This window comes from Leucoraja erinacea, chromosome 22 (genome assembly GCF_028641065.1).
Source record: "Leucoraja erinacea ecotype New England chromosome 22, Leri_hhj_1, whole genome shotgun sequence".
Classification (NCBI taxonomy): Eukaryota; Metazoa; Chordata; class Chondrichthyes; order Rajiformes; family Rajidae; genus Leucoraja; species Leucoraja erinaceus.
In genome coordinates, this window is record NC_073398.1 from 23,873,446 (window position 1) to 23,885,613 (window position 12,168).

Sequence of the window (12,168 nt, forward strand, 5' to 3'; positions counted from 1 at the left end):
TCACCCGAGTTGAACTTTATCCTCCGTTTCAAAAACCATGAATCAAATTATATTTTGTCTTGACTAATTAATACCAAAGAAGACTTTTTTTCTAATAGGTGTTCATAAATATCATACACTGGCATTTAAAGAATAGAGATGGTTCAACAAAATAAATATGCAAGTACAGAAAGCAATTAGGAAAGGAAAACAATTAATTGCAAAAATGATTGGAGTACACGAGTAAATACATCTTGCTGAAATTATAACAGGGTTCTGCTGGGAGATCTGGCCTCCCTATCCAATGAAGGATATACATGCAATAGAGAGAATACAATGAAAAATTTGGCTGACTGATACCTAGAATTGGGGTAAAGTCCTACTGGGAAATATTAACACAGAAGAAGCAGACGTTTCAGTCTCTCGTGCCTGCTTCACCATTCAACAAGACCTTTTACCCCAGTATACCTTTACAACAGACTACACTCTGGGTTTAGAGAGATGAAACATCCAGAATTGCTCATGAGGCTTGTTGCAGGGATGTTGTTTCCCCCTGGATGTGGTATCTGTAACCAAGGTTACCCCAATGTTACCAACTCAAAGTAAAGGGTTGGACATTCTGGACCGAGATGAGAGGGTTGTTACATTTTGGATGTTCCATCTGAGAGGGCATGGGGGTTCATTTGCTTAAATACATGGAAGACAGAGGCAGATTTCTTTCTGGATATTAAGGGAATCAAGGCAATGCATTTTTGTGATTGTACAGCCTACCCGTACTTCTAAAAGGTTAAAAAATAGATTTTCACATCTTTAGTATTACAAAAAAGTTAAAGCTTAAATAAATAAAATGTAATAATTAAATAAGGTGGTCAGGCCCTTAAGCAGCTTATAATGTGACAATCTGTCATAGACATCAACAGCAAGGCATACTATGCATACCGGCACCTTTTAGTCTTCGAAATAAAAGTATCAAATAACGGAATATGAAGTCAACGCAAGTAAATTGTGCTGATGTGAAAGATCAGTTTTATTGTTATTGAATAGTAGAGTAAGCTTAAGGGGCTGAATGGCCTTCTCCTGCTTCAGTTTCTTATGTCCTTATTTGACAGGTTGCAGTGCACAATATCACACTGTGGATGCCACAGTAGTGAAGGGCCATAGTATTTTAAACAACTGCAGAAATGAGACAGAACCTGACTCCCACTTCCTGATCAAGATCATTTAAGCTGGATGTAGAAAGTTACCATATTAAAGCAGTCATTGGGCTGTTATTGATAATGAAACAAAGCAACAGAACAATTAATCGCACTGCTGACCTTTCGTCTATAATGCAGCTTTATTTTCAAATCATTCTTTAACTAAATCCAAGCTTTGTTGATTGAACTAGGCAAGTTAATGGGGACCAGTGGAATAAAAGTATTTCTTATTTTTGGCAGCCTGTGTCAGTAACAATTACCTTGTGTGCCAGACAGAGAGAAAACTCCTTGTACTCTTCCTCAGTCAGGTGCCACCTCCATCTCGCACCGGAGTAGGATCATCATCATTGAACAAAACTGATGCGCAAGGTTGTCAGTGGCAAACCAGAGGGTAATGGGCCTGTCCCACTTGCGTGTCCTTGGCACGCAATTTACGTGACCTTGTGGTCGCGTTGAGCCGCAACGGTCCCGCGCGATTTCATGTGTACGCACAGCCGTCTGGAGTACGTGAAGTCAATTGAAGATGGATGCAAAATGCTGGAGTAACTCAGCGGGACCAGCAGCACCTATGGAGAGAAGCAATGGATGGTGTTTCGTGTCGAGACTCTTCTTCAATCTTCAATTTTCTTGGCCCCGCTCTGGGAGTAGAAGTGGGGGCGGATCCGGACCGCAACGGCCGTGAGCCCCAGGCCAAGCTCGGCTATTGTTTGCCTGCCCCTGCTGCTGTTGGAGGTGAGACGTTGCGTCGCGCCAGGGTCTTGGGCCTGTCCCACTTTGGCCGTCAGTTCCGCGACAGGCCGTTGGCGCGCGAAGATTTAGTTCGCTACAAAAATTTCAGAGCCCCGCGCGATGTCGCGCACAACTAAATACCCCTCCACACTTCTTAGTGGGACCGGTCCCGCGCGGCCACACGATGCCCGTGCGCCTCAATGCGACCACGAAGTCGCGTAATTTGCGTGCCAAGGACATATAAGTGGGACAGGCCTTAACTCTATCACAGGTCTTCAGGTTCAGGGCAACTTCAAACTGCTCGCCAATGAAAATGGAGGGATCAGGGGAAAGTTCTGCTGCTGGCACCCAACAGCTATTGTCTCCATCTCCTCCTTCACCGTAAAGCTGAAAATCTCTCCAGGTATTGTGAAAAGGCTGCCGTGGAAGACTTCCCCAAGCTGATGCCAATACCAACAGGCCAAGCACACTGGGTCATTCCCACTCTTCATTCACTTGCTGCTGAGACAGAGTATATTCCTCTCTGGTGGCCTTGTTTGTACGTGTGCTGTCCAACCACGCAGCCCAAAACCAAATCTCCAATTTAAAGAAGGGTCCCGTCCCGAAATGGCACCGTTCTCCAGAGATGCTGCCTCTTAAATTGACTCTTGACTCACTGAGTTACTCTACCACTTCATGTCTTTATTTTCTGCAGAGCCTGCTTTGGTGGATCAAGGTGTTTTGTGGCTGTGCACTTTGAGAGACGAGCCCCTCACCCCTCGCAACATTCTCACACTGAGGAGGCACTTGATTGTAAATGTGGTGTAAATAGCTGGGAGGCAGACTACTTCATTGCACCTTGTGAAATGCAATTGCCAATTTAACGTTTATTTGTGCTCCACTGTTTTACTACACCTTCAAGCTGTAAACGATCAAGTACCTGCTTGCTGAACTGAATACTAAGCCTTACTTAACAATTGATTTCATGCTTCAGTTCTCTGAGACATGACTAGCTGATACTTTGGAGCAAATTGCTGCAATTATCTAATGCTGAGACTCTATTTGAACTGCTAACTGTCTTAAGAACTGTCAGGAGAAAAAAAAGTTTTCATTAGAACAATGGCTTAAGACTTGTTCTGCATCTGCCAGTGACATTATTTGAATGTTTTGGGTGTGCAGTGGTTGATTCAAGAACCCTTGATATTCTGGATGGTGAAGGATATATGCACAAGCCAAAAGTGTGAAAAGTTTGCTGTAATGTTGATGCAATTGGAATGATTGCTTAAGATAGAATCTGTTCTTAAAATAAATTATCTTACAGTGTAAGAGTCAGTCACAGATTTAGATCTTTGCAAGGAAGTAGTCTTTTTTTAATGTCAAGATAGATAACATATTCCTGGGAATGACCCCTTTGAGTATTTGTCAAGACTCTCTAGTTGTAAATCTTTGCCCATCATGGCTCTTCAGCAATAAAACAGCGTCACCTCGGTCTGATTTCTGCTCTAACAGTTAAGAGATCTTCTATCATTCTGTATATATAATTGTACTGAAGTAAGCCGCAACCTGTAAATGCTAAGAATGGTAGTAGTAACAGTGCTCAGTGTAGAACCAATGCTCAGACTTGCCTCTCAATTTCCTGATATGCCTTCCCCACAAGCAGTATCCTCCACTGATTACACCACATCAGGGAATCACCCCACACACTTTTCAGAGTGGAAGACACCGTCGTTTATATCCATCAGGGGTAAAGCTTCACTCGGATTATTGGGGAGAGGTCTCTGTGCGCCCTGGATTTTAAAAACCGAACCCCACAGATACAGAGGCTTTAGACCAATGTCAGAGCATTTTGCAAAATCAATTAAGGTGCAAGATTCAACCTCAATCTACAAAACCTGCCTCTGACTAACTCACAGAAATTGATGTCACCTTCAGAGAACTTTAGTTAGCTGCAAAAGCCACTTTCAAATTAATTACATTTCAAGAAGGAAACACCTTCGTCCTCCAATCCAGCAAACTGGCATGATCTTATTGGTAATAAATCAAAGAATGTGAATGGGATTCTCCAGATGCTTTCATTCTGTGGGTACCAGATTGATTTGGTTACAGCACATTTGTCATGGCTCTCTGAGCCCATAACTTTCAAATGCAATCTATAAGCACCAACCTATAAATTGACTTTTTGTGCCCATTTCTCTTGTGTGCAATACTGGAAAGAGCACAAGGACCTCCTATCATTGTGTTGAACTTGGTCAAGTCACAGAACTTTAAATGGAAAAATGAGAGAGACTGTGCATTACTAAATATTCATCCCTTGGTAATTAACACAGCTTTTCATATTTAATATATCTCCACTCACAGGGGCCAATTTATGACCAATCACTTTATTACAATGTAATGATTATGGCTCGTATAAAACAGAGACATGTTTGATAAGCAAGCCAAAGAGTGAAGAATCTTGAACCTAGGTAGCAAACTTATTCATTCTGAAGAAGGGTCCTGTCCCAAACATCACCTGTCCATTCCCCTCCTTAGATGTTGCCTGACCCGCTGACCTCTACAAGCACTTTTTTTTGCTCAAGATTCTAACATCTGCAGTTTCTGGTGTCTCCAGCAAATTTACTGTTTAAACTGCAGCCATTCATTTGCATGAGTAAGAAAGTAACAACTAAAGGGACTGTCCCACTTGCCGATTTTGTTTCGGCATGATGCGGCGTGAAAAATATGCGGTGGGACGCGGCGTGATGCTCCGTGATGACATATTGACGCACGGTGTTTCAAGTGCCGCAACATTTTTTTTGTCACCGCTGGATTTTGAAAAGTTTCAAATCTTTAGGCGACCCTGCTATGACGCAGGCAGTCGCTGAAAAAAAATCGCCAAGTGGGACAGGCCCTTGAAACACTCTTTTTTGAAGACTTAAACAGGATCTCAAAAGTAAAGAGTATTTCTAATCTCTGCATACAGAATATTCTTGCAATGTTATAAAATGCTTTTGAGCTTGATTAATCATTGGAGTAACTGGGAACAGTTTGCACTGAACAAACAGTTGAAATACAACCAAGCTTTGAATGCGTCAAGCGTCTGAAGAAGGGTTTCAGCCCGAAACGTCGCCTATTTCCTTCGCTCCATAGATGCAGCCTCACCCGCTGAGTTTCTCCAGCATTTTTGTCTACCTCCAAGCTTTATTACTTATTGCTCAGAATAAAAAAGCGAGGAATTCATGAACATACAAAGTTCTGAACCCGATTAACCTTCCATATCCTGATGATTAACAAATTGTTCAGTTATCGTTTTGTCAAATTTTAAAACGTTTTTAATGGTGCAATTGACATAACATAATTCGCTCAGTTTATTAGATATATACATGGACGATAACCTTGACTAATCAAATGTTTTTATTAATGTTGATCAATGATAAAAAATTCTCCATTTCAGTGATTAGATTTTATGCAAAGATTGATGAGCGCATAAAATGCACATCTGTTTTCTAAACCAATTCCCTTGAGCAATTCCAGCCTTTCACTGATTACTTCCAGTGTGTCAAGGACATGAATCTATATTTTATTTCTAACTGCGGTCCATCCAAGGGTGATTAAAAGAGCTGGATTTAAGATTGTTGGAATGTGAATGGCACTCCATCAGACACTTGAAACCTTGGGAGTGACGGGCAGGATATCATTTGACTGAGCCGGCAGAGAATGAGATTTTGAAGGGAACCTGCTCGTCCTGAACCAACAGCTCCAGCACTGAATACAGAGTTATAGAGTCACAGAGTGATACAGTGTGGGAACAGGCCCTTCAGCCCAACTTGCCCACGTCGGCCAACTTGTCCCAGCTATATTAGTCCCACCTGCCCGCATTTGGTCCATATCCCTCCAAATCTGTCCTATCCATGTACCTGTCCAGCTGTTTCTGAAATGCCTCAACTACCTCCTCTGGCAACTTGTTCTATACACCCACCACCCTTTGTGTAAAAATGTTCCTATTAAATCTTTTCCCCTTCACCTTAAACCTAGGTCCTCTGGTTCTCGATTCTGCTACTCTAGGCAAGAACCAGAGGAGAGGAATCGAGAAGCAGAGGACATAGGTTTAAGGTGAAGGGGTATAAATTGAGTAGGAATCCGAGGGGTAATATTTTTGTTACACAAAGGGTGGTGGGTGTATGGAACGAGCTTGCTGAAGGGGTAGTTGAGGCAGGTAATATTGCAGAATTTAAGAAACATTTAGACAGGTATAATTATACAATTACACAATTTATTTATTGTCATTTGAACCCCAAATTAAGTTCAAACAACATTTGGTTTCTGCAGTCATACAACAAGAAAAGAACCAAGACACACAACCAACACAATTCACACAAACATCCATCACAATGAATCTCCTCCTCACTGTGATGGAAGGCAAAGTCCTGTCTCTCCCCTGTGTTCCATTATCCTCCTAATGCCAAAGCCCACGGCGGGCGATAGTAAGTCCTGCGGCAGTTAAAGCCACGCCAGGCGATGTAAGGCCCCACTCCGTGTCTTAATCTTGGAGCCCCCGGCGGGCGATGGCAAATCCCACGGTCATTAAAGCTGCGCCGGGCGATGTAAGGCCCCACTCCGGGTCATTTACAACCCCGCAACTTCGGCGGGAGAAGTTGCCGTTGCGGGAGCTCTGAAAAGCGGTCTCCCATCAGGGACCTGTGAGCTCCCGATGTCACCGTCCACCGGACCTGCAGCTGGAGCCTCCGAGCTCCGGAGTCGGATCGCAGCCGCGCGCCACCACAGCTCTCCACACTCCGAAGCCAGCCAGCCCCACGATGGTAAGCTCGCAGGCTCCGCGACTGGAGCTCCCAGGTCGTTCCAGTTGGAGTCCGCTCCACGGTGTTAGGCCCCAACGACAACGAAGACCCGTTTACAGAATTTACAGAAGCCAATTAACCTACAAACCTTTGGAATGTGGGAGGAAACCTGAGCATCCGGAAAAAACCTTTCTCATTGTGATCTATTCCCCAGCTATTGTCCAGGCTGAGCCGTCCCACAGCATCCATCTGTACGGCCATCGGGTGTATCTACAGCCTTGACGTGCAACTCCAACCAGTTGCTCAAAGAGCTAGTGGCAAGATGACCCTGAAGTAATATTCAGTTTTAGCATTCAACTGGAGTTTCTCCAGGTAATGTTCAATAATGAAATAATCACATTGTTACCTGTTGTATTGTTGGTGTGATGACAGGGATGATTTGTTTCTGCCGCTCAGATAAAATGATGATGTCATCAATAGCCCACTGGTCATACCCTTCCCCGGAATGAACTGCCTGCCACCAGCGGAACCTTGTACAAGTCGTCTTCGCCAAGGCCGGAATCTCAAAATAAACAAATCTGTTGAATACAACACAAACGAGCAACAAAAATGATTTTGCTTTAACTTCAGTCTTCCAGTTTGTTTACATTGACTCTACCTATTCTCAGATAAAAGAGGAGTCTACTTCTCTGGACTGGAAGATTGAACTTGCTTCAGGAACTCTTCCCGCACTAAAGGTTCCTGAATGTCACTCCCCTGATGGGCTGAACTCTGCAGCATGCTTGCTTTCTGGGGAATTGTTCCTTCCACTGCCAAGTGTTGCAGTGATAGAACACATGTAGCCGGTGCCAGCAGAGTACTGGGCTGTAGGGACCAATGTCAGGAGGCTGCAGTGCGTGGAAGATGCAGAGAAACCACTGCTGGAAAGGTTACATTTCTCCAGGTGTTGCATTTTATTTACAAAGCCGAGGAGAGAGCTGGCAACGACAGCAGCATTTTTGGGAGCAAGCACACAATGCTACTGTGACCAATCTGGCCAAAGCACCTTTGAAGAATGTTAAAAAGCAGCTGTGAAGAGATGTGCTACCCAGCGCAACAACATTCAGCTTCAATGTTTGTTTAATTGTCTTGAAACCAACCTGCTCGGTCCCTGCATCATACCTGGGTTGACTGAAATCGGAGAAGTACATTTCTGACAGCAGGTTCCAGGTAATGCCACCATTGTTGCTGTACTGCAACAAAACGCCCTCCTCTCTGCTGTCAGGCGTGTTACAGGATCCCGTGTTCCCTCCAATCCGAATATAAAACTGGATAAAGTCGACCCATTGGGTGTCCAGGTCCCAGCTAACCAGCTGCCTCTTTCCATTCTGGATAAACAAAGAAATGCTAGTAAATGTAATGTTGGAGTGGTGGATATATCCTTCACTTCATGTTATTAAAACACATGGCAACAAATGACAGAAAACACTGGGTAAACGATTTGCACAAAGATAAGTGGAGATTACTCTTTGCAACAAGTGAATGAAGGAGGAAATAATCACATGGTACTTTAGCCCATAATAGTTTTATCTCTGTCTCAAAGCACCTTAGTTCTGCAGTCTGAAGGGTCTCGACCCGAAACGTCGCCTATTGCTGCCTCACCCGCTGAGTTTCTCCAGCATTTTTGTCTACCATCAATTTTTCCAATTGTACCTCTGCTACGACTGACTAACTGAGACCATGAATACCAATGATGGCTAACGATCGAACAGGAAGCCTGCATAGTTTATGGCTATCATTGCTACTCTGAACAACCAAGTGTTCATAGAAACATAGAAAATAGGTGCAGGAGTAGGCCATTCGGCCCTTCGAGCCCATTCAATATGATCATGGCTGATCATCAAACTCAGTATCCTGTACCTGCCTTCTCTCCATACCCCCTGATCCATTTTGCCACAAGGGCCACATCTAACTCCCTCTTAAATATAGCCAATGAACCAGCCTCAACTACCTTCTGTGGCAGAGAATTCCACAGATTCACCACTCTGTGTGAAAAATGTTTTTCTCATCTCAGTCCTAAAAGACTTTCCCCTTATCCTTAAACTCATGTAACTGTTCACCTTTACTAATAATTTTGTATGAGGGCATTAATTCCAATATACATAGTATGAAAGCCTCTCCCAATCTGACAACGATTCAGGTTGTATTGGAGAAAAGAGTGAACTTTACCTCAGAGAAGTAGAGAGAGGATCCAGAAGAAATGATTCCACAGCCTTCCTCGGGTTTAACAATTTGTCCTCCTATCACTTCCTGCCAATCATTCTTCATCACAGCCTCATTCTCAAAGTCGCATGTCACCGTTGAAGGTAACATCACCTCTGGTTTACAGGAAGATCCACGATAACCTGGATCACAACTGCAAGGGAAGATAAAACCATGTTCAGTCACAGTTTGGTGAAGGTGCACTCCTGCACCATGTCTATAAGCTGTATTTACCCAACTTTACCTTAAGGGGATGTTAAATCAAATGATTGGTGGTGTTGTAAGGTCATAAATTTCAATTGTAGAAGTATTCAAAATTTATGGTCTGAGTGCAGGTAGATGGGACTAGGGGAGAATACGTGTTCGGCACGGACTAGAAGGGCCGAGATGGCCTGTTTCCGTGCTGTAATTGTTATATGGTTATATGGTTATAAAAATAAATAACTAATGAAAGGCATGAAAGACAAACATAAAATGCTGGAATAACTCAGTGGGTCAGGCAACATCTCTGGAGAAAATGGATAAGGTGACGTTTCAGATCGGGGCTCTTCTTCAGTCTGAACCCACCCATTTCCCCAGCGATGCTTCCGGACCCGCTGAGTTACTCCAGCATTTGGTATCTTTAGTATAAATCACCACCTGCTGTTCCTTTTTATTAAAGAAATGATATGTATTGATAAAAAGGCAGTCAGTACGTCAATCCCATCGTTCCTTGCATATAATTTATTTGCTCCATCATAATCCTTACTTTAACATCCTCTGCTACCACGGAGTTTGTACATTCTCCCAGTGAACTACGTGGGTTTTCCGGTTTCCTCCCACACTCCAAAGACGTACAGGTTTGTACGTTAATTGGCTTGGAATAATTGTAAATTATCCCTAGTGTGTGTAGGATAGTGTAAGTATGTGGGAATCACTGGTCGGCACGGTCCCAGTCCCGGTCCCAGTCCCGGTCCCGGTGTGCTGAAGAGCCTATTTCCGCACTGTATCTCTAAACTAAACTAAAAGACTTCAAACAATTAAATCTTTTAAAATCTCTAACGCAACAAAAGCTTTTCACTGTACTGGGCTACATGTAACAATAAACTAAACTAAACCTAACTAATTATTACTTAAGGACATCAAGAGATGCAGATCAAAGGTGAGTAAATTAAGTTGAGGTATAGATCGTCTATTTTTGAAGTGAATGGTGAATTAGGTTCAAGTGTCTCAATGATCTTCTATTGTCCAACACATATCTGCTGACAAGGCATTAGTTGTATGTTACTACACCCACATACTTGCATAATCCGTTGTGACACCAGCCATGGCCATTACACATCCCAGGACACTGTTGTCCAATATAAATATCATCTAATGCCCATTCATCTTGAACCATGTAATAGTTCTGGCTCCAGCGGAAACGTGTGGCACTTGACCTGAGTACATTTAAAAAGATGCATTAGTCTTCAGAATTAACATATCCAATTTCAGATTAGTTTATTGTCATATACACCAGGGTGCAATGACATTTCTAATTTGCATGAAGCTCATAGAGCAACCTATAAATACAATAAGTACAACAATAAATACACAATGCTGTTTTAAGAAGAGCAGCATGCAAACTGTAACCACTATCCGTCAATATCTTTTAGCCATGAATATGAATATGAAAATGTCTTTTATGAAGGCATTTATAGTGACTGATAGATCGGAGGGATCTGGTTTTACTACAAGTTGTCACAGTGAAACATCCTGCAGACATGTTGAAGGAAATATCTTTAGCTTTCTAAGGTAGACAAAAACACTGGAGAAACTCAGCGGGTGAGGCAGCATCTATGGAGCGAAGGAAATAGGCAACGTTTCGGGTCGAGACCCTTCTTCAGACTCAAGCGAAGAAAATAGGCAACGTTTCTGGTCAAGACCCTTCTTCAGACTGTATCGACCCGAAACGTTGACTATTTCATTCGCTCCATAGATGCTGCCTCACCCGCTGAGTTTCTCCAGCATTTCTATCTACCTTCGATTTTCCAGTGTCTGCAGTTCCTTCTTAAACACTTTAACTTTCTAAATAGTTGACTTGGCAAATAGACTACATGATTTTAAGTTTGTTTTCTAGTCTTAACAGTTCATTTGACCTTTTCTAGCACAGTGGCCTGAGTCTTCAAAACTAGAGGGACGAATCATTAGCAGGTTTTGGTCATGATTGCTTTTGGCCTATGTTAGAGCAAAGCTTCCTGGAGACAGAGCAATGCTCAGCTATAGTAAAAAAGGAATAGCCAAACCTGGCCATATTCATTTTCTGGTTTGTATACAAAGAATGGTAACTTGAGTGAGGTACCAAAGGTCTGTGGGGTTCTTGCAATCAATACCTACTGGAGGGAGGTGTACAAAGGAACAATCTTAACCTATACTTAATCTTCAAGATATATTTCACACAAGCAAAGCAACATTGTAAATTGGTCCAAAGACCATGCACTGTATGCTGCAATTACTCAAATGCAATGTAATTGAAGTGATGAAGTCAGTAGAGTGGGGAATGTAATCTGAATCTTCTGTGAGAATATTTGGGAAAAGTTAACTGATAGACACCTGTGATTCTTATACATTTCCATGTGATTAACCAATACCACAATTATTGTATTTAAGAAAGTTAAATCTAAATAAAATTAATCACGGTGTTAATTGTTGGATGCTTTCAGTAATGTCAACAAATACTCTCTTGAACTTCTACAGGTGTACGGTATGGAGCATAGTGACTGGTTGCATCACGGCCTGGTTCAGTAACTCGAACATCCAGGAATGAAGAAGATTGCAAAGAGTGATGAACACTGTCCACTCCATCACTGGTACAGACCTTCCTACCATCAAAGGGATCTACAGCAGTCACTGCCTCAAAAAGGCAGCCAACATCGTCAGAGACCAACACTACCCTGGCCACACTCTCATTTCACTCCTGCCATTGGGAAGAAGACATAGGAGCCTGAAAACTGTAACAATAGACAAAAGACAATAAACAATAGGTGCAGGAGAGGCCATTCGGCCCCTCGAGCCAGCACCGCCATTCACTGTAATCATGGCTGATCATCCACAATCAGTACCCCATTCCTGCCTTCTCCCCATATCCCTTGACTCTGCTATCTTTAAGAGCTCTATCTAACTCTCTCTTGAAAGCATCCAGAGAAACAGCCTCCACTGCCTAATGAGGCAGAGAATTCTACAGATTTGCAACTGTCTGGGTGAAAAAGGTTTTTCCTCATCTCCGTTCTCAATGGCCTACCCCTTAT

At 42.8% G+C, this 12,168-nt stretch overlaps 1 protein-coding gene across 1 annotated transcript in view; it reads right to left on the bottom strand.

Moving 5' to 3' along the window:
* reln (reelin) overlaps positions 1 to 12,168 on the bottom strand; it is a 253,257-nt gene that overhangs the window by 89,371 nt on the left and 151,718 nt on the right. The window contains exons 23-26 of the mRNA XM_055653596.1: positions 10,183 to 10,320; positions 8,870 to 9,056; positions 7,823 to 8,028; positions 7,068 to 7,239 (exon numbers count right to left, since the gene is read on the bottom strand). Of these exons, the coding sequence (XP_055509571.1) occupies positions 7,068 to 7,239; positions 7,823 to 8,028; positions 8,870 to 9,056; positions 10,183 to 10,320 (703 nt within the window). The remainder of the gene's footprint in view (positions 1 to 7,067; positions 7,240 to 7,822; positions 8,029 to 8,869; positions 9,057 to 10,182; positions 10,321 to 12,168) is intronic.